The sequence below is a fragment of the Mirounga leonina genome, unplaced genomic scaffold, assembly GCF_011800145.1.
Source record: "Mirounga leonina isolate KUSES-001 unplaced genomic scaffold, KU_Mleo_1.0 Mir_82, whole genome shotgun sequence".
Classification (NCBI taxonomy): domain Eukaryota; kingdom Metazoa; phylum Chordata; class Mammalia; order Carnivora; family Phocidae; genus Mirounga; species Mirounga leonina.
This window is the reverse complement of record NW_023270825.1, coordinates 15,138,287-15,163,381: the sequence shown is the minus strand read 5'-3', so window position 1 is coordinate 15,163,381 and position 25,095 is coordinate 15,138,287. Positions and strand designations below refer to the sequence as shown.

The 25,095-nt window shown below is 37.2% G+C and overlaps 1 protein-coding gene across 9 annotated transcripts in view; it reads right to left on the bottom strand.

The window, feature by feature from the left end:
• Positions 1 to 25,095, bottom strand: part of GALC (galactosylceramidase) — a 63,822-nt gene that overhangs the window by 24,125 nt on the left and 14,602 nt on the right. For 7 of the 9 annotated variants that reach the window (XR_004677057.1, XM_034993027.1, XM_034993022.1 and 4 more), the window contains 6 exons: positions 24,907 to 25,046; positions 22,780 to 22,818; positions 19,616 to 19,746; positions 8,181 to 8,336; positions 5,319 to 5,443; positions 3,269 to 3,396 (listed from right to left, as the gene is read on the bottom strand). Coding sequence is in view for 8 of the 9 variants with exons in the window: in XM_034993027.1 (XP_034848918.1) it covers positions 3,269 to 3,396; positions 5,319 to 5,443; positions 8,181 to 8,336; positions 19,616 to 19,746; positions 22,780 to 22,818; positions 24,907 to 25,046 (719 nt within the window). In the remaining variant the exon portion in view is untranslated. The remainder of the gene's footprint in view (positions 1 to 3,268; positions 3,397 to 5,318; positions 5,444 to 8,180; positions 8,337 to 19,615; positions 19,747 to 22,779; positions 22,819 to 24,906; positions 25,047 to 25,095) is intronic. The other 2 variants (XM_034993028.1, XM_034993023.1) reach the window with 2 other exon arrangements.

Here is a 25,095-nt window from a genome sequence, read left to right as displayed (position 1 = left end):
AACCCTCTATTAAAAAAATAAAATGGATCAAAGGCCCAATGGATCATGACCTTGGATTAAGCATAATTTCTTAAATATGACACAAAAACACACAGAAAAATATATATATTCGACTTCATCAAAATTTAAAACTTTTGTACCTGAAAGGGCATCATTAAAAAGGGAAAAACAACTAATATAATGTTGTATGTCAACTATACTGTAATTTTTTTAAGTTAAGTTTAAATTTTAAAAAAGGAAGTGGAGGGGCGCCAGGGTGGCTCAGTCGTTAAAGTGTCTGCCTTCAGCTCAGGTCATGATCCCAGGGTCCTGGGATCGAGCCCCGCATCGGGCTCCCTGCTCAGAGGGAAGCCTGCTTCTCCCTCTCCCACTCCCCCCGCTTGTGTTCCCTCTCTCGCTGTGTCTCTCTCTGTCAAAAAAATAAATAAAAGTCTTTAAAAAAATAATAAAAATAAAAAAGGAAGTGGAAAACAACCCACAGAATGGGAGAAAATGTCTACAAGTCCTATATCTGATAAGGAACTTTTATCTAGAATATGTGAAGAACTCTTATATTTCAATAATAAAAAGACAAACATCTCAATTTAAAAATGGGCAAAGGGTCTATAGGGTCATTTCTCCAAAGAAGAAATCCAGATGGCCAATATACACATGAAGGATGCCCAACACCCTCAGTCACTAGGAATATACAAATCAAAACTGAAATAAGATCCCACTTCACACCTCCAAAATGGCTATAACAAAGGCACAGGCAATAACAATTGTTGGTCAGGAGGATGTAAAATTATTTCTACTTGCTGATCATTTACAAAGAAAATCCAATGGAATCCGCAAAAAAAGCTACTGGAACTATAAGTGAGTTTAGTGATGTTACAGAAAACAAGATCTTCATACAAAAATCTACTGTATTACTATGTACTAGGTACTACTTGAATTAAAAATTTAAAAACTAATATTTATAATAAAATTGAAAATGTGAAATACTTAGCCAAAATTTGGTAAAAGATATGAAATACCTGTACACTGAAAACTATAAAATACTATTCAGAGAAATTAAAACCTAAATAAACTTGAGGATATGTCTTGTTAAAGGGCTGGAAGACTTGATGTTGTTCAAATATTAATTCTCCTTAAATTGATCTATAGATGCAAGGCAATCCCAATCAAAATCTGAGCAGGCTTTTCTCTTTTTTGGGGGGTGAAACTGACAAGCTGAGTCTAAAATTTACATGGAACTACAAGTGACCTAGAAGAGCCAAAACAACTTTGAAAAAGAACAAACTTGAAGGGCTAACACTACCTATTTCTAGGAATTGTTTTATAAACATATGCACACAGTAATCATAGTATTGGTGTAAAGATACATAAATAGGTCAAAGAAACAGAATAGAGTCCAGAAATAATCCTACATATACATGGATAACTGATTTTCTACAAAAGTGCAAAGGCAATGCAATGGGAAAAATAGACTTTCCAGCAAATGGTGGTAGAACAGATGGATACCCACAGGCAAAAACTTCTTAGATACCATAGCAAGAGCATGTTCCATGAAAGTACAAATGAATAAACTGGACTTCATAAAAATTAAAAACTCCTGTTCCTCCAAAGACACTGTTAACAAAATGAAAAGCTACAGACTGGGAAATTATCTTTACAAAGCACGTATCTGTATAGGACTTGGACCCAGAATATGTAATATGTAAAGAACTCTCAAAATCCAACAATAAGAAAAAGCCAACAAAAAATAGGCAAAAGACTTAACACACACTTCACCAAAGAAGATACATGAAGCCCAAGCACATGAAAAGTTCAACATCATCAGTCATTAGGGAAATGCAAACTAAAACCAAAATAAAGTACTATATCATACATACTAAGAGCTAAAATTTTTTATAACTGATCACAGCAAGTGTTCATAATGATAAAGAAAAACTGGAACTCCAATTATGCTGCTGATGGAAATTTAAAACAGCACAACCACTTTGGAGAATAGTTTGGCAGCTTCCTAAAAAGCTAAACAGAAGCATATCATATTACCCAGCCATTCCATTTCTATGTATTTACCAAAGAGAAAAGAAATATATACCCATATAAAATCTGTGCACAAATGTTCATAGCTTTACATGTAACAGCCAGAAAGTAGAAACAAGCCAAACATCCATCAACAAGTGCATAGATAAACAAACTATGGTATGTCCTCACAATGGAATACAACTTAGCAGTAGGTATATCACAACATGGATGAATCTCAGAATAATTACCCTGAGTGAAAGCAGCAAGACAAAAAACAGTACATACTGTTATGATTCCATACTGATTCCATGGATACAAAACTCTAGAAAATGCAAACTAATCTATAGTGACAAAAAATAATGATCAGGGAACTCACAGGATATGAGGAGTAGGACAGAGGGAATATTTAACAAGGGACATGAGCGTTCTTTTGGGGGCCCATAGATACATTCACTATCTTGATTGTGACAATGGTTTATTGAGGATTTACCTATTAAAAGTTGTAAAATTGTGCACTTTAAGTATGTGTTTGAAGGGGATCAGAATATGCCACCAAAAAATAGGCTACTTTGGTATAAAGATTATTTAAAGTTGAAGGTATTTGAGATTCAAAAGATGCCAGGAAAAAGTCTTCTCTGAGTTTCCCTTAGCTTACTCAGAGCAGCAAGTTCTGGAAAATAAGACTGCCACAAATGGATCTACTCTTTAGAATGGATTTACTCCCAGAACGGAAAAATGGGAATAAAACCTACCCCAAATCCCTTCTACAGAGGACTGTAAATTACAGCCCTGAAGGAGAGGGAAAGACCACTCTCCAGGATAGACACACAGTGTCACAATCATTCCTGTTTGTTCTCCTGAAAACCCATTTATCTTCCCAAAAAGTCATTTATTTTCCATTAAGTGCCCTTCTCCCCTTTCTCTATCACTTACTACTCTAGGTATATAAACCCAAATTATAACCACCCCTCAGAGTTACTCATCACTGGGCATCTCCCACGTGTATGCATGTTGCTTACACAAATAAACTTTTCTTTTCTCCTGTGAATCTGGGATTTTTTGTCAGTTTAATTTGTGGGGCCTCAGTTTCTGAACCTAATAGGAAGAAGTTTCTTCCTCCCCTACATGTTATTTATGTCAATTATACTTTGGTAAAGCTGGGGTTTTTTAAAAAAGGAAGTGTTTAGTTGTGTTTTCTACTGTTTTCCAATACTAAGAGAATGAGTTAATTCCATAAAAAACAACAAAGAATTACCATAGTTTCAACGATGATGGTGAGGTTACCTAGGCCATCAGTCAGAGCCACGTAGCTTCCTCCTTTCTCTAAGTGACCAACTGTCTTCAGGTAATACCAACCTGGTTGAGTAAACTGCGTGGTATGAGCTATAGAAAAGCAGAGAAAGATCCAATAAAATAGTGATGGAAGGGTTTCTTTAAAAAGTTAAAAAATAAAGCTGTCTACTGGCTTGAGTCTGATCGAACCTAACAAGCTGTTTTCTATTTTAGACGCAAATACTTGCCAACCTCATGTTTCAACTTTTGAATAATTAGTTCAGTTAAATGGTACAATTGTAGTAAGAATAACTATAGTTAGAATTATTGTTAAAAATAAATGAACCACACTATTAATTCAAGAGTATAAAGGGTTTTTTTTCCCAAGGTAAGATAAAGTTATCTCTTCTGAACCTTTGCTCCTCTCTATTTAACCCATCCTAATATAACTGCAAAAAATAAGAATAAAAAATAGTTAATATTGCATATCAAAAATTAAGTTTTATGGTTTCGAACAAGTTTTATTTGCAGAATATATGTTTATTGGGTACCTCCAAAGCTGGCCCTGAAAATGTACTGAGCAATATTCCATGTCCCATCCTACCCCCAAAACATAGCAACAATATTAGAAGAGTAGTTGACCTAGATAATGCGGGACCAATGATTAAAACATTTAAGTGGTTAACCCACGAGGACATACAAATATATTTTTGAAAGTACAATTTAGAGTTTAGAATAATGTCATAATTTCATGACTAACATCATGACTACAAATCTCTCTGAGGAAAACACATCAAATAAAAAATAAAATCCCCAAAATAAAGGTTTAAAATTAAAACTTCACTATGTTCATATTCAGAATTTTCCTAGGAAAGCATCCTGCCTTTGAAGAAATGGATTTTTTTAAAAGACTGTAATTATGATGTTAAAACAAAATGATCATAAATGTTTAATTTTTTACCAAAAATTATAGAAAGAACTTGAATATTATTTGACAATAGGATTTTTATTCTGTTTAAATTATATTTATTTTTAGTATGGTTACATTATTCATGAAAAAGTGGTACAGTGTCATCCACTGTCCGCATGATCTCAATGTCCCTTGTGACTAAAAACTGATAGTGTAACAAAAATTTTGTTCCTACAGCCCTCTCGATTGTCTTTAAACTATTTTGAAACTCTGTAAATTATAGGTAACTGATGGATGTGTAAATTATCTCCTATCTGGTAAGGACTTAGTTGATTTCCTATCTTCCATGCTATGGGAAACCCAAAATGTCTCCATTTGCAATTTATCTCAAATTCTTTTATTCTAAATAAATGTATACTGTTTTGACTTTTCCTTTGAATTGATTCATCTGCCTGGTTCCCACTTATCACGAGTAGTATAAAATCTTTAACATATGTTCATTTTTATGTGCGTGACAGTCATGATTTTCCATTTTTCTTAAAATTATCTGTAACAATACTCAACAGTATAAAGCCACAATATCTCACATAGCTTTTACATTTACTTATTCATTTAATAATTCATTTGATTTTGTTAGCACTCTATTCTCATCAACATAACTATACTAGTATAAAACAATAAAACATCTCCAAGACTAGTTTTAAGACTTTAGATGCTCTTGAATTGTAATAATCTTTACAAATACATCATTTTATTAGCAATTATCATAATTTATAATTATACATTTATCAACTATTTCATGTATTTGTTTCCATCACCAGATGATAATCCTTTTCCCTCCTCTCTCCTCCCTTTCTTTTTCTTTTCTAAGAGCCTGGTCTTAGGATAACCAAGAATGGAATACAAAAAGTAGTCTAGTAATCCAAAAGGCTCTTATACAACAGTATGGCAAATCCTGCTTACAACAGAGACACAAACTTAGAACTTACACACGACACGCACATACATGCGCGTGCACGCGCGCACATACACACACACACACAAATTTGTGTAATCCCTTCTGTTTTCTGCTTTTTCTCCTAGAGAGAAATCTGAGGCATGAGAGATGGAATGTGAACCATACCTGATACCCAGATAGGAGACTCTACTACATAGTGCCCACTCCATGGCTCCTGAGCAGTCATCAATCCACATCGTCCATAAGGCAACTGTTCATAGTAACTAGCCACCAAATTCCAAGCAATTGTGCTAAAAGGTTGGTTTGATAAAAGAGAAATGCCAAAACAGCTGTGATCAAAATGTAAATGCCTAGAAGACTGTAGTAAAAAAAACTTTATTAGAATTTATATAAATATATGTGAAGGACCAAAAAATGACCACCCAAAACAAGAAAATATAAGTCACCTAAGTTCATTCACATTTGAAAACTCCAGCGCTGGATCCATCTAGTTATTTTTGATGGTGAATTGCATAATTAAAAAACACAAATGTATATGGGGTATATAATTTTTGCTGAACGGTGGTAGAGCCAGAAGAAGAATCATGCCCTACCAGTACCAGACATGTCACAGATATGAGACAAATACAAATAAAGGCTTTATCCATACCTGCTTTCCCTTTGACAGTTGGCCTTCTTAACGTCCCAGTTTCATGACATAATTTTATGAACTTGACTCTGAGCTGCGGCAAAGTTTTACAACTGAGAACTCTTTAAGAGTCAGACTGCCTGGGTTCAAATCATGATTCCACCACTTACCCTCTCTGGACCTCAGTTTCCTCATCTGTAAAACGAGGATAATAACTGTACCTAGCTCACGTGATTGCTGTACCAATGCCTGTAAAGTCTAGAACAAGGTTTGGGGTCTAAAACTGCGATGATTCTGTCTCATCTGCAAGTACTAGTGGGTCAGCTTGCTGGTCTGCATTTTGGCCCATTCTTTCAGAATTCTACAGCTGGTACTGCACCCTGAAATAGTGACTCTGTGGTTTTCAGGAAAATCCAAGGGGAAAAGGGAAGCTCTGGCCCCGGTACTGCTGGGTTTCTCACAGCTCAAAAAAAATAACAGGGATGCCTAGATGGCTCAGTCGGTTAAGCATCTGCCTTCGGCTCAGGTCATGCTCCCAGGGTCCTGGGATCGGGTCCTGCATTGGGCTCCTTGTTCAGCAGGGAGCCTGCTTCTCCCTCTGCCTGACGCTCCCTCTGCCTGACGCTCCCTCTGCTTGTGCTCTCTCTCTCTCTGACAAATAAATAAAATCTTAAAAAAATAAATAAAAATGTTAAAAACAAAACAAAACAACAACAAAAAAATAACAACAATAAAAAACCCAGAGCTTACCCACAGAATTTCATTTTTTCTTACCAAGTCCTCACTCATCATAAAATGACTTTCTTAGGAAATCAAAGCCTTCTAATTCTGTCAACACAAAGTAGAAATAATAGGTCCAACTTTCAAAAATCCTTACTACCAGTGAAAACTTTAAGAGTTCCCATGATTTTACCCCTGAATTACAAGATGCACAGTATCTTCTCTGGCTAGTGACTGATGTACAAACCAAAAACTACCCGACGAGCATTTTGTGATATACACAAAAGTCTTTAAAATCTATATACCTCTGCCTGCTTCTCCCTCACCCACTCCCCCTGCTGGTGTTCCCTCTCTGTCTCTCTCTGTCAGATAAATAAATAAAATCTTTTTTAAAAAATTTATATACCTCTGACCCAGATATTTATTCCCCTTCTAAGAATATACCCTAAGGAAATAATTATAGATGTGTACAAAGATATCTGCATACAACTGATCACTTCAATGTGTACAAAGCTGTTAACTTAAAATAGAAACAACTTCCATTTCTGGAAGAGAAGAACATTCAATGAGGTCTATTTTCTACATCAATGCTTCCCAAACTTGTGGGGCATCAGAGTCAACTGGGGTACTGATGACACCGACAGAGTCTCCAAAGTCTTCTGGAGAGATTATGATTCAGCAGATCTAGGAATCAATATAACAACTGTCTCGGGTGCTTCTTGAGACAAGGCAAGTTTGGGAAACCATGTTCTACGTAACAGAATATGCATAAGCATTAAAAATTATGAAATAGAAGCATGCTTAAATATGGAAAGAAGTTCATAATGCCTTGTTGAGTGAAAAGCACCTTCTTTACTAAACATTATATAGTATGATCTTATCTCTACATTAAAATTTTATACATATAAACATAAATGGGAGGACATACACCAACATATTTAAGGATGGTTACCTCTAGATGGCAAAAATATGGGTGATCTTGTATCCTTCTTTGTACTGATATGCAGTTACTAAATTCTCTGTCATGAGCATGCATTACTCTTAACACCAAATTAAGTTCCTAGAACCAAACTCTCCATGATAAGCATCTTTTCTTTTAAAAAGAAAAGAAAAAGAGCAAAAGCTATAAAAAGAATATATCAGCTCACATTAACATCACAAAAATAAGTATTGGCTTACTTTTGTTCTATTTATTATTGTTTTAGAAAGCAAATTTGAATCTAATTACAGTTAAAGCTTCTCAGAGCATTTAAGAAATGCTTCCCTGAGAAATAAAAAGAGTTGTGTTCTGGGGCACCTGAGTAGCTCATGTAGGAGAATATCCTTTGTTTTGGTAACACATGCTAAAATATTTAGGGGTGAAGTATTACGACATCTATAATTTATAACTGTTCATTAAAAGGTATACATAACTTATCAAAAATCACAGAACTGCATAAATTTTACTATAAATAAATTATATCTCAATAAGCCTGACTTTATTCAATATAGATGATATTCAAATATAAAAAAATAGATAAGCTTAGGTGTAGATGTAGGTACAGATGAAGCTAATAAGGCAAAATGTTTACAGTCATCGAATCTAGACTGAGAGAATATGGAAGCCAGTTGTACTTTTTTCTTATTGTGTTTCTGAAATTTTTCAAAATAAAAACCTTTAAAGGTTTTCAATAACTTACGCAGTCATGTAGCCATTGATATAATTCTGATTCAATATGCGGCCCAAGCAGCCTGCACCCACATCACTATTTACAGTGCTAAAATCTTCAGAAGACCAAAGCTTCTTCTTAGTCAGCTTCGCATCCTTTACTATGTGGGTCCCAGGATAATGAGCTCTAGAAAAGAAAGGGTGGAAATGGGAAAAGGCAGAACACGCCACTTATTTCTATTTGTTGAGTGAATAAAAACATGTCTTCACCAGTGTTTTCTATTTTAAAACAATGGGCAGCTTGTGGGTAGATGTCACACCAACTAGAAGCTTTTGCTTCCCATTCTTGTGTCTAAGGATGCCCATAAAATGTGATAAGCCTATACCCACACACAGAATAGGAAGGAAGATCACCAGTGGATGGGAGATTTGTTTCTAGAAACCATAAAATGGATGGAAGCACGTTGACAGAGATAGCAGAGGAGGCCACAGCCTGGAACACTCCAGGAGATGAATGAGATGGAGAGAGTATTCAGACTTCGCAGAGGAAGTTGAGAGCTCAGAACAGAAGAAAGGAGTATGAAGGAAGCCAAAAATAAGACTAATGAGTCTATTATATACCTACCCCTAAGTAGAGAGAGAGAAAGACAGCTGGGTATTTATTCCCAGGCAAAAACAAAAAGTCAACAACAACAAAAACCCAGAGAGTTACTTCTTGAATAAAAAGAAGAAACTTCCTTGGGTAAACTACAAATTATCATCCCAAAGCAGTGGTGGTCCTTAACCCTGGTGCTTCTGCCTGGTGGAGAAGGCGGGGCCAAGCAGGACTTGCTACTGTCCTCCTACAATGCACTGGGCAGGTCCTCACCACAAAGAATTAGCCAGTGAAAATATCAAAAGTACAGAGGTTGAGAGCCCCTCCCTTATTCCATTATTTAAGAAAAGCCAGTCAAAGTATAAATGTGTATTTATTATTCTGAGTAAAATATCGCCTTAATGATGATTTTGGAAGTTACTGATCACTGAATAAAAACAATTAAGAAATTTCAAATGTGAAATAGAAAATAGATGGACAGTTAACACAAGAACAAGAGAGCACGTTAGCTAAGTAACTTTAGGGACATGAGTGTCTACTTTCTAGGACAACAATTATTTACAGAAAATTTAATAAAAATACGAGCAGAATAATGGGGACTGGATTATATCATAATTCTAACCTTTCCAGTTTGGTGTCGCAGTATTCATTATGTTAAAAAAATGAAGACCTGTCTTGGTTTGTAGTTATTTAATTCCATTTAGGTCATGAACCTTTCAAGAAAAAGTCCTATTTGGGAATTCATTCTACCTCATGAAGATGAATTAGGGCACAGCATCAGTTTGGCATTTCAGGATTTCATAAGGAAGAAAAGAACATGAAACAGATAATAGAGGACATAAAAAGAAGTATTTGAGAAAAATCAGGTACCAGCAAGATGTTGCAGCATCACTGAACTCTGCTAAAAACAGGCATCTGATTCAGTAGTGTAAACATACATTATACTTACAGAGACCTCAAGAGCAAGCTAGCACCTAACAGGGTTAAGAAATTATTATTCTGGCACTACAATGCCAACACATGAAGTCTGTTACTAATCTTTGTAACAATTTTAACAAATTTTTACATTTTAGTTTCATAAGAATGAATCTAAAATATCCCAGAACTAAAATATCCCAAAACTTCATTCTATGATCATGATATACAGTCACATACTAATATTAAGACTCAACCCAGGGCACCTGGGTGGCTCAGTTGGTTGAGCGACTGCCTTCGGCTCAGGTCATGATCCCGGAGTCCCGGGATTGAGTCCCGCGTCGGGCTCCCTGCTCAGCAGGGAGTCTGCTTCTCCCTCTGACCCTCCTCCCTCTCATGCTCTCTGTCTCTCATTCTCTCTCTTGCAAATAAATAAAATCTTAAAAAGAAAAAAAAAAAATGTAATTAAAAAAAAAAAAAGACTCAACCCATTGTTACTCAGCCAAATGTATACTTGGTGTATCTCTGGTCAAAATATACTTGTAGACTGGGGCGCCTGGGTGGCTCAGTCGTTAAGTGTCTGCCTTCAGCTCAGGTCATGATCCCAGGGTCCTGGGATCGAGCCCTGCATCGGGCTCCCTGCTCCGCGGGAAGCCTGCTTCTCCCTCTCCCACTCCCCCTGCTTGTGTTCTCTCTCTCGCTGTGTCTCTCTCTGTCAAATAAATAAAATCTTTAAAAAAAAAAAAAAAAATATATATATATATATATATATATACTTGTAGAAAAAGTAAAAGCCTGGGGGCACCTGAGTGGCACAGTCAGTTAAGCATCAACTCTTGGTTTCAGCTCAGGTTGTGATCTTGATCTCAGGGTCGTGGGATCGAGCCCCACAAGGGGCTCTGCACTCAGCTCGGAGTCGGCTGGAGACTCTCTCTCCCTCTCCCTCTGCCCTGCCCCGCCGTGCTCTCTCTCTAAAACAAATAAATAAATCATAAAAAAAAAAAAAAAAAAAAGTAAAAGCCTGGGAAGTAATATGCTATTGTGTTACTAATATCTCCAGATGTTAGGATTCTGAGTAAGTTCTAAGTCTATCTTCACAAGGTTTCTACGTTTTCCAAATTTTCTATAGTCATAAATTATTTTTATAATCTGAAAAAGTATCTCTTTTAAAGTTACAGATAACTAAGAGATCCAAACACAATACTGTTGACAGTTTAAACCAACAGAAATAATGAGGTGAGCAATATGTGTATAATTTTAAATTTTGTAGTAGCTGCATTTAAATAAAGCAAAAGGGAAATTTTCCTGATATACTTTGCTTAACCCAGTGTATCCAAAATATTATCATTCAACATGTAGTTAACGTAAAAATTAATAACATTTTACATTTTTTAAATATCAAACCTTTAAAATCCAGTGTCTACTTTACACTTAAAACACACCTAAATTCAGACTAGTCACATTTCAAGTGTCCCCTAGCTAACTGTGGCTAGCAGCAACCATATTGGACAATACGGGTTTAAACTCTTCACAATTTCAGAAATAGGCAGCCAACAATCCTATCTGGAATGGTAGAGCCTCACTATGAGATAAGCTGCTTGACGAGAATCCACACTGATTAAGGCAGGAACACTCAGCGGGAGGGAGAGACAACATTCAGGCAGTAGGGAGAATGGGGCCCAGAAGGAGCAGACCCCAGAACGCACTATGACTGCAAAACAAGAGTTTCCACAGTGCAGGCCAAGTACAACATGAAGGGGGCAGGGAGATCTATGCTTCCCATGGAGGGGGCAGCCAGAGAAATGAAGAACTCCTGAACAAAATCTCAATATACCACAATAACCTGAATTTGGAAACCATCCAAATGACCATTAACAAAGAACAGATGGATAAATTGTGACTTATTCCTACAACTGAATGCAAAACAGGAATTAAAATGAACCATGTCTATACCTGGCAATATGAGTTAACCTCAAAAATACAATGTTGACCAAATTAATAGATACTCTAAGATGTCATTTATTTTTTTTTTTTTTAAGATTTTATTTATTTATTTGAGAGAGGGAGAGTGAGCAAGAGAGAGCACAAGCCAGGGGGAGAGGCAGAGGGAGAAAGAGAATCAGACTCCCCGCTAAGCAGGGAGCCTGAGGCAGGGCTCCATCCCAGGACCCTGCGATCATGACCTGAGTCGAAGGCAGATGCTCAACTGACTGAGACACCCAGGTGTCCCTCTAAGATGCCATTTAAATAAAGTTTTTTTTATTTAAAATCAATTAGCCAACATATAGTACATCACTAGTTTCAGATGTAGAGTTCAGTAGCTCATCATTTGCATATAACACCCAATGCTCATCACATCACATGCCCTCTAAATAAAGTTTTCAAACAGGTAAAATTAGTCTATGATGTTAGGGCTAACATTAGTAGTTGCCTTTGGCACCAGAGGAGGGGCAAATGATTGGAAAGATTTCCAAGGGAATAGCTGCTCAGATACTGATAATTTTCTATTTCTTAACCTGGGTGGTGGTGATGCAGGTATGTTCACTTTGTGACAATTCATTATGCCATATTCTTATGATTTACATACCTTTATGTATGCATGCTGGTATGTGTATGTATGTATGCTATACTTTGTTAAAAAAGTTTTAAGGAGATGAGATTATTAGACAACAGAGGTATAGGAAACTAAAATGAGAGAATTATAGAATTATTATAAAAAATACATTTTAGAAATGAAGACAGGAAAAAGAAACACAAGATAGAATAGACATTGTGGAAAACACAATAAGGAAAATAGAGGCTAGCAAGGATAAAAGTATAGAGAATCAAACAGAAATAATAGCAATGGTTTGAGAGAAATAGAGAACAAAGGCAATATGCAAACAAGATCCAAAATGCATAACTGGGTCTTCTAGAAAGAAAACCAAAGTAATGGAGCAGGATAATTACTTAAATTAAAATTTAAGTAAATCTTATTGAAATAAGAAAACACTTAAATACAGATACTGAAAAGGCATATAATATACACCTGGAAATGTTAAATCGTATAGAACTACTAGACTTTAAAGTTAAAGAAAAATATTCTTTGGATATACAGAAATTGTGCCAAGTCATTTATAAGGAAGAAAAAAATAAGTCTAACCCAGGCTAATACACTCGAGAATGGCAGAACCACAAGACCGAAGAGCACCTCATAGAACACAGTTGCTCGATCCTCTTGTATACTGTTTTGTACTTTTACTCAAGAAATAAGCATCTATCTTGCTTTAATCACATTCTGCTTTGGTCTATGAAAGCAATTTAAAACAATTTAAATGATATCCTAACACGTGGAAGCTAGAGATGGAGATGTCTGACATAGCTCAGTGATCCAAGAAGCCAGGTTATAGTTTCAATTATCTCACCATGGAAACAGAACTAATTCCTTATACTGGAATATAAGATAAGCATACCTACAAAAGGATATTTGCTATTCTTGCAGACGGTTTCATTGACTAATATGAGGCTTTTTTTTTATTATTTCCATTCTGCAAAAATAAGGAATTCCAGGAGCAAAATAAAATGTTTACACAAAAAATAGGAAATACTGTTTAGAGGCCTCAGACTACAAAGAACGTAGTGGCTTAAAGAAAAAGAGTTTATGGGGTGCCTGGGTGGCTCAGTCGTTAAGTGTCTGCCTTCAGCTCAGGTCATGATCCCAGGGTCCTGGGATCAAGCCCCGCATCGGGCTCCCTGCTTGGCGGGAAGCCTGCTTCTCCCTCTCCCTCTGCCCCTGCTCATGTTCCCTCTCTTGCTGTCTCTCTCTGTGTCAAATAAATTAAAAAAAAAAAAAGAGTTTATGTTTCTTCCATTTAATCATCCTAAGTTGAGAGTCAAGGTTGGTGGAAGCAGAGCTTGTATCTTCTCCTTGGTCAAATGGTTGCTTCAGATTCCAGCAAGTAGGAAGGAAAAGGGGTAGAAGAGAATGTACCCAATATCCTAGAGTATAAACCCTCAGGTGTTACTTATCGATTGTGCTCTCATTTCATCACCAGAAACTTAATCATATTGTCATATCTTTTTTTTTTTAAGATTTTATTTATTTGACAGAGACAGAGAGAGCACAAGCAGGGGGAAGTGGCAGGCAGAGAGAAAGGGAGACTTCCCGCTGAGCAGGGAGCCCGATGTGGGACCGATCCCAGGACCCTGGGACCATGACCTGAGCCGAAGGCAGATGCTTAACCGACTGAGCCACCCAGGTGCCCCATATTGTCATATCTTAACTGCAAAGAATGCTGATAGTCTTGCCTTGGGCCCAGGAAGAATAGGATAGGTTTTGGTAGATCACCAGCAGCTTCTTCTGCATTAGGGTAAGTGAGAGGCCCAAGAGAGGGGGGAAACAACAAAAAAAAAAAAAAGAAAGAAAGAAAAGAAGTCTAGCATCAGAATTCTCAATTGCAACATTTTATGTAAGTAACCAATGGAGTAAATTTTATGACATTCAAGGATTAAGAAAGTGTGAGTCAAGGAGTTTATACCTAGCCAAACTGTCCTTCATATATAAAGGCCACAGAAAAAGAGTTAATAAACATGTAAGAGATCAAGAAATATTGTTTCCATTAGCACTTCCTGAAAAATATGACAAATACTAAGCTTTTGACACCCAAGAATCTAAGGAAGAAACTTCAGCAAAAGACTTGAAGGTGAACATTGCATATGCTTAATGGTAGGACTAGACTAAAAGAAAGAGTAATTTAGTACTTAAATGTTACATGTTCTTTTTTTCTTTTAAGATTTTATTTATTTGAGAGAGAGAGAGAGAATGCACAAGCCAGGGGAGAGACAGAGAAGCAGACTCCCCGCTGAGCAGGGAGCCCAATGCGGGACTCGATCCCAGGACCAGAGCCGAAGGCAGATGCTTAACCAACTGAGCCACCCAGGTGCCCAAACGTTACATGTTCTGATAATGTATAACTAATATAGCAGACGCAAAATAGGAGGAGGAGGAAAGAAAATGAAATGTAAACAAAGTTTGCCAACTGTCTGGGAGTTAAAGGTTACAGCTTGCAACTGACAAATCAAGACAGTAGAAGCTTAAGCTCATGTAAGAGTACAAAGATTAAGAAATTTCGGTAATTTAAATTCCATTGTAGGAGCGAGAAGGAGAGAAAGAGGGAGTAATGAAATAAGTTTTGCATTGCTTATAGTAAACCAATAGAAAAGGAACTAAGAGTATTAGTATAAACATTTTCTCAACTTCAACACTATTGACATTTTGGCCAGATAATTCTTTGCTGTGGGGAAGTTATCCTGTGCTTGGAAGGATATTTAGAAACATCTCTGGCCTCCACTCATCATGCCAGTACCAATCGCAAATATTTCCAGGCATTACCAAATGTTCCCTGGGAGGCACATTATCCCCAGCTGAGAACCACTGGTATAAAGGTATCAGTATAAATGCAATCAATAGAACCAAAAATCAAACCTTGCTAAATAACAAAAAAGATACCTCCTTCAAAAAGAGCAAAGAAAAATCACATAGCAAGATTTTGTATTGGTATATACATAGTGTATATAATTAAATAACAAGACAATATAGAATAGAGTATATCATTATATCATTAAGTATATATGGTTTCAATTATATCATTAAGTATAAATGAGTTTAAACCAAGCATTAAAATATGAAGATTTTTAGAGCAGCTAAAAAAGCAGTATCTAAATCTATGCTTTATGCAAGCAACACACACAAAACAAAATGACCTCAGGAGGTAAAGAATGAAAGTATGGGCAAAGATAGTTCAGGCAATTATAAATGAAAAGAAAGCAGAGATCTCCTTCTTAGTCACAGGCAAAGCAAAATTCATACCAAGAAGCACAAAGAGGCAACGAATGACATTTTCCTTCTTTTTTTTCGCGGATTTTTGTCATCTCTACACCCAACGTGGGGCTCAAACTCATGACCCCAAGATCAAGAGTCACATGTTCTTCCTCCTGAGCCAGCCAGGCACCCCAAAGAATGACATTTTCTAATGTCAACAGTTACAAAGATAAGAAGATAAGACATAATACCTGCGACATAACACAGAGCAATATACGAAAGCATAAACTGCATGAAACTGAAACCCACTAGTGAGAGGAAACTAGCACTCTGGGTAACCCTAGATAGTTCAAGAACACCTGAACGATGCAATCACTAAGGTAGATAATACACACTCAACCCTTATATCCTGATAGAAAAATACATCCTAATATAATAAGACAAAAAGAAACTCCTGGTAAAGTTTTTGAAAAAAAATTTTTAAATACATTCGACATTAAATGACCACAGTGCGATGAAATGAGAAAATAAAAGAGCTAAAGCAGTGCTCAAAGGAGTATTTGCAGCATTAGATGCCCACATGAATAAAGATACAATGAATCCAGGGCGCCCGGGTGGCTCAGTCGTTAAGCGTCTGCCTTCGGCTCAGGTCATGGTCCCAGGGTCCTGGGATCGAGCCCCGCATCGGGCTCCCTGCTTGGCAGGAAGCCTGCTTCTCCCTCTCCCACTCCCCCTGCTTGTGTTCCCTCTCTCGCTGTGTCTCTCTCTGTCAAATAAATAAATAAAATCTTAAAAAAAAAAAAGATACAATGAATTAATATCCAACTTCTTCATGAAGACACAGCAAAACCCATACCTTCATTTAAATATTTTTTCCTGGCCAAATATATTCAAAATCAATACAACTTTGTTTTCCCCCAAGACTTGAGCTATTTATGAAAGTTTTAACAATAAAGGCAAAAAATTATATTCTAATTTCAATGTATGAAGTATTTAAATACATCTTACTTTTCTTGCCAAAAATAAATAAATAAATAAATAAATAGAAGCCTAAATCTAACCTAATCATGTCTCTGTCAATTTCCAACAAGAAACAGGACAGATGGGCAGGTTAAACCAAACTGCAAGGATGAAACTATAAAATCCTAGACTGTGAGACACTTTACAGGACAAACAATCCAGTGTCTTTGACAAATGAAAGGGAATAAAAAGATGGGGCAGCGGGGCACCTGGGTGCCTTAGTTGGTTAAGCGTCTACCTTCAGCTCAGGTCATGATCCCAGGGCCCTGGGATTGAGCCCCACATTGGGCTCCCTGTGCTTCTCCCTCTCCCTCTGCCTGCCACTCCCCCTGCTCGTACTCTCTCAATCTATCGAATAAATAAATAAAATCTTAAAAAAAAAAAAAAAAAGATGGGGCAGGAATCAGAAGAGACTTAAATATCAATCACAATGTATGAATTTCAACTGGATCCAGATTCAATTAAAACTATAAAATAACAATAACAAATATTTGATAATATTTACATTTTTAGATGTAGTAATGGTATTGTTTACAATAAAAAGAAAAAGAATTCTTTTTTTTAAAGATTTTATTTATTTATTTGAGAAAGAGAGAATGAGAGACAGCACAAGAGGGAAGAGGGTCAGAGGGAGAAGCAGACCCCCCACTGAGCAGGGAGCCTGATATGGGACTCGATCCCAGGACTCCAGGATCACGACCTGAGCTGAAGGCAGTTGCTTAACCAGCTGAGCCACCCAAGTGCCCCAAGAAAAAGAATTCTTATCTTTAAAGATGCATGGTAAAATTTTTATGGAAGAAATAACGTCATGTATGGAATCTGCCTCAGAATAATGTGGAAGGAGGAAGAGAAACTATCAGCAGAAAGAGCTAGGGGTCCCTGGAAAAAGAAAGAAAAGACAAGCTTTCCTGACATGAGAAAAGTCATCTTGGGCCCCCAGCCATCTTACCATCTCTGCCTGACTGGCACTACTTGCCCAAAGCACATTTCTTGCAGAACTTCCTGAGATATGTTGAAATTGCAGAACAGTAGATCCCAGTAGATAACAATTTTAAGGGAACCAAAAAATGTAAGCACAAACAGCCACTGTCAAGCCAGGAGATAACCTAATCATTATCAGGGACAACAAATCAGTGGTAAATCTTCCAGTGCTGGTTCAAAAATAAAGACTGACCTGACGCACATTCTTGAGCTATCTTTGCAGGATCTGAACCGTTTTGAGCACTCAGATACCAGGAACTGATGATGCTGACCCTCATGACTTAGACTCTGTCACTTTAAGATGATTTCTGCCCCGGGGCACCTGGGTGGCTCAGTCGTTAAGCATCTGCCTTCAGCTCAGGTCATGATCCCGGGGTCCTAGGATCAATCCCCACATCGGGCTCCCTGCTAAGCAGGGAGCCTGCTTCTCCCTCTCCCACTCCCCCTGCTTGTGTTCCCTCTCTCGCTGTCTCTCTCTCTGTCAAATAAATAAATAAAATTAAAAAAAAAAAAAAAAGATGATTTCTGCCCCTGTTCCACGCTGAATGCCCCACTGCGCAAGCCCCTTCGCCTAAAATTTCCCCAGTTCATTGTTCGAGGAGACCCTGCTTTGGGAAACATTCCCGTTGTTCTCCTTTGCTTATTGCAAGTAAAACCCTTCCTTTTCTTATTCTTTGGCTTCGTTGTGTCTTTTGGCTCCACATGCACCAAGAGGCGAACCCAGTTTCAGGTAACAGAATGGACAAGTATGTGGATAGAGAACTGGCCATGGGGTCATAGTTATCAAGGCTGAGTGACAGGAACATGGATAGTCATGATATTATTCTGCCTACTTCGTGTATATTCAAGATGCTTCATTTAAAAGAAAAAGGCACATGTAGATCAAGTAGTCTTCACACTGAATAAAGAACACATTCCACATATATGTGTATTCTATTTTTCAAATGTTTGTATATGTTATCACAATAGACAAACTTCAAATTCACTTTAAAAAATACTGCTAGGTGAGGGGTAGAAGAAGGGGGAATTGGGGGAAGGTGGTCAAAAGGCACAAAATTTCAGTTATAAGATAAATAAGTACTAGGGATGTAATGTACACCACAATGACTATAATTAACACTGTGTGTTAGTAAAGTTGTTAAGTAAGTAGATCCTAAGAGCTCTCATCATAAGGAGAAACTATTTTTCCTTCTGACTGTATCTATAGGAGATGGTGGATGTTAACTAATCATGGTAATTATCTCACATATATGTAAATCAAATCATCATGCCATATACCTTAAACTTATACTGAGATGGATATCAGTTATTTCTCAATAAAACTGGAAAAAATTTAAAAAGAAAAAAAAAATTACTGGAACTCAAGAAGGCCAAGGCCCAGAGGACTGACTGGCAGAGTTGGACTAAAGAGCAGGGTCAAAGCCAGCCTGCTAAGGAAACATGACAAGAGCCATGGTCAGTAATCAGCCGTGCTATTTACATAAGTGTTCATTCATGGAAGAACTCCCAACCACAGGAAGTCTGCCTCTTGTAATTTCTAAAATTTAAATACTACTCTGTCCCTTAATTGAAACAAAGCCATGTGTCATTACTCCAAACATTAACACAGTTTTTGAAAAGTACCAATATATTTCATTGTCACAGAAAGACCCAAAGTTCAGCTGAACCTTGAACAATGTGCCAACCCCCCCAACCATGTGCATCTGAAAATCCAAATATAAGCTTGGACTCCCCAAAAACTTAACTACTAATAGCCTGTTGACCAGAAGACCAATAACATAAACAGTAGATTAACACATATTTTGTATGTTCTATGTATTATATACTGTATTCTTATAATAAAGGAAGCTAAAGAAAAGAAAATGTTATTAAGAAAATCACAAGGAAGAGAAAATACATTTAAAGTATCATAAAAATTCCACACATGAGTGGACTGGCTCAGTTCATACCTGTGCTATTCAAGGGTCACCTGCACATACATTTCAAAGAGAAAGGAATGAAACATCAGTTACATGTGCTTCAGTTAAGTAAATACAAGAAAGCTCCCTCTGAAAATGTAATCAAGTCGGAAGGAAAAGCAAAAACAAAGGTACAATCAAGTTTCAAAAGCTAGCAATCAGAAACTGTTAAGCTTTCAAAGCAAAACTTTCCTTACCCTATAACATCAATCACCTCCAAGAGCTCAGAGTCGAGCAACATAGAAGCAGAAATGGGCTCCCAGAGATTGTCACTCGCTATGATTTTCACTCGATCGAGACCCTGATAGTTCAGCATTCTTCTTAACACCTTTTGGAGAGATAAACAGAATGCAGGAAAGTTTATAAATAAGTTTTCAGCTGTTGAATTACAACCACAATAGCTGAAGTATCTTTCAAAATCAGCATCCTGGAAAATAGTATTAATATTATTTCTCAATAGAAATGTGCCTCCTATGGAAAACATAAAGCATTATCATTGAGATAACCTACTTCATGGGAATGTAAAAAGAAAAAAAAAACCAAGAGGTAAAAATGCTTTAGAGGGATTCTCCTTCTGACCTTAATGGAATCAACAACAGACTCCCAATAGTAAAAAAAAAATTAAATAAACCACCACCATAGCTGCAGATCATTAGTTTAAAAGAAAAAGGAAACCAGAGTCTAATGTTTCCAATGCTTCCTTCAAATGAAATGAGCACAACTAGAGAGGCACATGAATAATCACAAGGAAAAACATAAGCTGTGAAACGTCAAATCTGGGTGGATAAAAATGTTCCCCACCTTCATTATTGGGACCCTGTCATGAAGCCGCCCCCAACTGCAGGGTCACACAGAACACATGCACGAACCTGGCTTCCACTCTAGGCTCTTGCTGCGCTCATCAGCCCTGCGCTCACAGAAGCCACAACTTTCCACAAACAACCCTGTGCTTCCATCTTATACTAGTTCCACTGCTCCACCTCCCACAGCCCCACAACGCCCCCTCCACCACGTTCTCACCACTTCACTGATAATGCCTGCAGCCTGGACATGACCCTGACTTACACGGACCTGGCTGCAAGCCACCCCATCAAACCCCACAGCTACAGATTAAAGTATATGTTGTATATGCCGGTCCCCTAGCGATCACAGAGGCCTACGCAAGGCTCAGAGTCCCCACTTGTCTACTCTGTCTTTCACCCTTGTTCTTCCCCCAAATCCCTTTACTCTCAATCATCATTTCTTGGCCGTGTCCTGCCCCTGCCCTAGCAACCAGGGGAGTTCCTATCCACCCCACCTTGAAGATTCCAACCACACGTCACCTTCTCTAATAGCATTCCCTAATCCACCCAGGCCGAAGTGTCATGTCCACTCTATACCTTCTGACAACCCTGCATGGGCATTATTCTGTTAGAGAAATTATGACTGATATTTTCATTGTCCATCCGGGACTCTGTAGCTCTCAAATGTGAACTCCTTTTGGGCAGCAACGGTATTTTGTGTCCTTGTCTTCTAAGCATGCATGGAATGCCTGACACCCCCCGGTGTTGAGTCAATGCTTGCTGATGGGATAAATGAATAAATAAATGAAAGAAATTTAGTGGGTATTACCTGTTTAAAAACATAAGACACTTAAAGAAATTTTTTTAAAAACCGAAACACAAAATCTAACATAAAACTATGTTTTTTGGAGGAAACACAAGACAAATAGAACTGGAAAGTAAACCATAGACTTCCTCCACCTGAAAAGTTAATCTGCCATGAGTTTCCCAGTGACAGAGGAGTTGTTATTCTCAGTTTTTCCTTTCCTGAAAAACAGCAATAATAGTAATTACCTAATAAGGGAGTAAGTAAGAATGAAATGGAGATAAGTAACTAGGAAAAGCAACCCCAAAAAACACACTTGGCAAATGTTAGTTGCTACCATTTGCTAATGCTAAGCGAAATAAGTCAATCAGAGAAAGACATGTATCATATGATCTCACTGATATGAGGAATTCTTAATCTCAGGAAACAAACTGAGGGTTGCTGGAGTGGTGGGGGGTGGGAGGGATGGGGTGGCTGGGTGATAGACACTGGGGAGGGTATGTGCTATGGTGAGCACTGTGAATTGTGTAAGACTGCTGAATCACAGACCTGTACCTCTGAAACAAATAATACAATATATGTTAAAAAAAGAAGAAGAAGATAGTAGGAAGGGAAAAATGAAGGGGGGGAAATTGGAGGGGGAGACGAACCATGAGAGACTATGGACTCTGAGAAACAAACTGAGGGTTCTAGAGGGGAGGGGAGTGGGGGGATGGGTTAGCCTGGTGATGGGTATTAAGGAGGGCACGTTCTGCATGGAGCACTGGGTGTTATACGCAAACAATGAATCATGGAACACTACATCAAAAACTAATGATGTAATATTGTATGGTGATTAACATAACATAATAAAATTAAATTTAAAAAAAAAAAGAAACATATAGAACATTCCAATGTAACAGGCATTCCAAAGAAAATAACAGTGAGACTATATATGAGAAATTTTGATTTAAGATGTGGAACTGTATAAAATTTCTGGCCAGAAGAGACTCCATTTCCAAGCTCCATTTTCCTTTCCAACAGATGAACTCTTGACCTGGGCCAGAAGTGGCAAGAGTCTTACAGGCAATTGTTCATAACATTTCAACAGAACAACTGGCATTCAGACCATATGAGGATAGTAAAGGTAATTAATACATTCCAGGGACAATTTTGTTTGTGATAGCACCAATAAAATAATCAATGAGAGAGTTATCAGAAATGGCTCAACTAATTTGGTCAGCCCCAAATTAGCAGTGTTTTCTTTTCTCTTCTTTATCTACTTCATGGAATTACCTCTTCCTTCTTTGCCATAAAAACTCCTTGCCCTCCCCACCGGAGCAGGATACTTTTTTGGTTACTCCAGAATCTGTGCTCCCTGAGTTGCAATTATGACACCCCAAATAAAGATCTTTGTTCTTTTTTAGGTTTGCCTCCTTTTCTCATCTGACAATGAAAAAAAAAAAAAAAAAAGCTACATTTCTTTAAGTCCTAAAAGCCTAACATGATGCAGTTGTTTTTATAATGATTACCATAATTCCACAAATAATGAATTTCAAAATAGGAAAATTCGACACAAGTCTTCAGACAAAGGAAATTTGTGGTTCACAAGGAATTACCTATGCTTTAATCAGGAATTTAAATATGATTAAGCTTTTGCTTGAATTTTATGTCACAACTAGCAAACAAATATCTGTACTGTAAAAAACAGTGTTCTACTACTAATTTCCATGGAACCATAAGGGAATCATTTACTAATAACTTTAAGATAAAAAGATTTTCAAGTCATACAGACCTTGATATAATTGATGTCAAATGACCTCTCATTCCAAATCTGCAAAACAGAAAGTCAAACAGTCTGAATTGAAAGTTAAAGGTCAGAAAGTAGACATTCCCATTAAGATGCCACTGTTCTCGTCATCTTTCATATCATCTAAAAAGCTATGTTTCTTACTTTATGAAATGTCCTGTTCTTGAATTTAGAGTTATTTAGAAGACAACATAACTTTTTAAAATTAAAATATTATCTTTTAAAGCCTTGAATATTTGGCAGGTATTTTTAGTCACTTATTCCAGTGATTTCTTTTTTTTTTTTAATTTTATTTTTATTTATTTTAGAGAAAGAGAGGGCAAGCAGAGGAAGAGGGGGAGGGAGAGAATATCAAGCAGACTCCCCACTGAGCATGGAGCCTGATATGGGGCTCAATCCCAGGACCCTGAGATCACGACGTGAGCTGAAATCAAGAGTCGGACGCTTAACTGACTGAGCCACCCAGGCACCCCATTCCACGGATTTCTAAAACTGGAATATCCATTCAATCATTCAACAAACATTGACAATGTAATGTGTGCCAGAACTCTATTAGGCACTGGAGACCTAGCAGACATGGGGAGTGTTGTAATAATTCTTACAAGATCTTACCAGCACACCTAAAGCCAAGTATTAATAAGTACACTGTAGAAGTAATTTTTTTTAGCCCACATGATGTGCCACATTACAAAGGCAAATTCTTAATGAGGATAGATAAGAGGAAGATGCACAGCTCTCATTGGTTTAGCATCAGGGGGGATGAGGTTTTAGAATTGAAAGAGAATTTCCATGACATTTATTTTGCAGCTGAGAAAACTGTTAATAACTGAGATGGCCTAGAGTCTAGGCACTATAATTCATTTTACTCTTGTGATACAGGAAAGTACTTATCAAAGAAGCTCCTCACCACAGCCTGTGAGTTTAAAAGAGATGCGAATTACCCGTTCTTTACCAGAAACATTTTCTAAGTATGACTTCACCATAATAAAATGCTATTTAGATCCAAACCTACATTTAGTTTCACTACAGGTTAAAAATACCCTGACATTTGAAAGTTCTCAAATACAAACTAATTTTCAATTATTATTTGGAGAAAGATAACACAAAACAAGTATATTTTTGCTTCTGGCTCCCTACAGCCCTTGGCCCATCCTCATGTCCTCTCTCCTCCTGTGATATTACAGTTTATCTGTCCCAGTTTCTATCTCTCTCACTAACCTCCTTAAGGGCTTATTCATCTTGGTATCCCTAGAACATAACAGTCACAGTGCCAGCAACATAGTAGGAGCTCAATACTTGCTTGCCAATTGCATGAACGCTTTTAAAATCAGTTTTGACAGATGGCATATTAATAAGCAAACATGTACAGAGACCACCATGTGTATGTGTGAGGCTCTGTGAGGTACGATGCCTTCGGCCTGCCAACAGACCAACTGGAAAGACATTATTTTTACATTTTTTCAGTCATTAAAAGGTGTTAAATAACAGTTTAAGATAAGGGTAGGCAGATTTTAGCCAACCTGCCAAATCCAGCCCACCCACCATTTGTATTTTTTATAACCTGAGAGCTAGAAATGGTTTTTACAGTTTTAAATGGTTACATTTTAAATGGCTATATAATTACCTACATTATATCCTTAATACTGCCTTTTGACCCTCAAAACCTAAAATATTTACTCTCTGACACACTAAGAAAAAGTCTGCCAACCCATGGTTTAGGACAATAGAAGATTCATAGAGCAAAATGAGATTAATCATTAAACTGTCTGGTAAATATAGTATTCTTGCATGACTAGAGAAACTAGGGAAAGCTTTTAAGAAAGAGAATGTGAGCTGGGTGATACCAAAATCAAAATTAAAAAAAAAAAAAGAAAAAAAAAGGTAGTTCAGAGAAGGTATTATACACTTAGTTTTCAAAAGGGGTTAGAATTTGGATGGGCAAAGAGGAGGAATAAAAGGTCACGTGTAGTTAATTTGTTATCAGATGCCAATAGAACAAATCAGTCTCATGACACAAAATGGTTAGTCAACAAAATGCCACAGAATCAAATTACTTTAAGAAATTACAAATAAATGTCCAAAAGTTAATCAAGTTTTAAATATATTACTAACCCCAATATAATCAATATCCAAATCATGATAATGCTTGGCGCCCACAATCCAGGTCATGACATAATAGGCAGTCAGCTGAAGATTCACATAAGGCCAGTTGAAACCTTTTCCCAGCCATCCAGGGAACGACCACGGCAAGCCTGCAGAAAGGAAAAGGTAAAGGTGGAGTGGGTATACCCATGCTGGCAC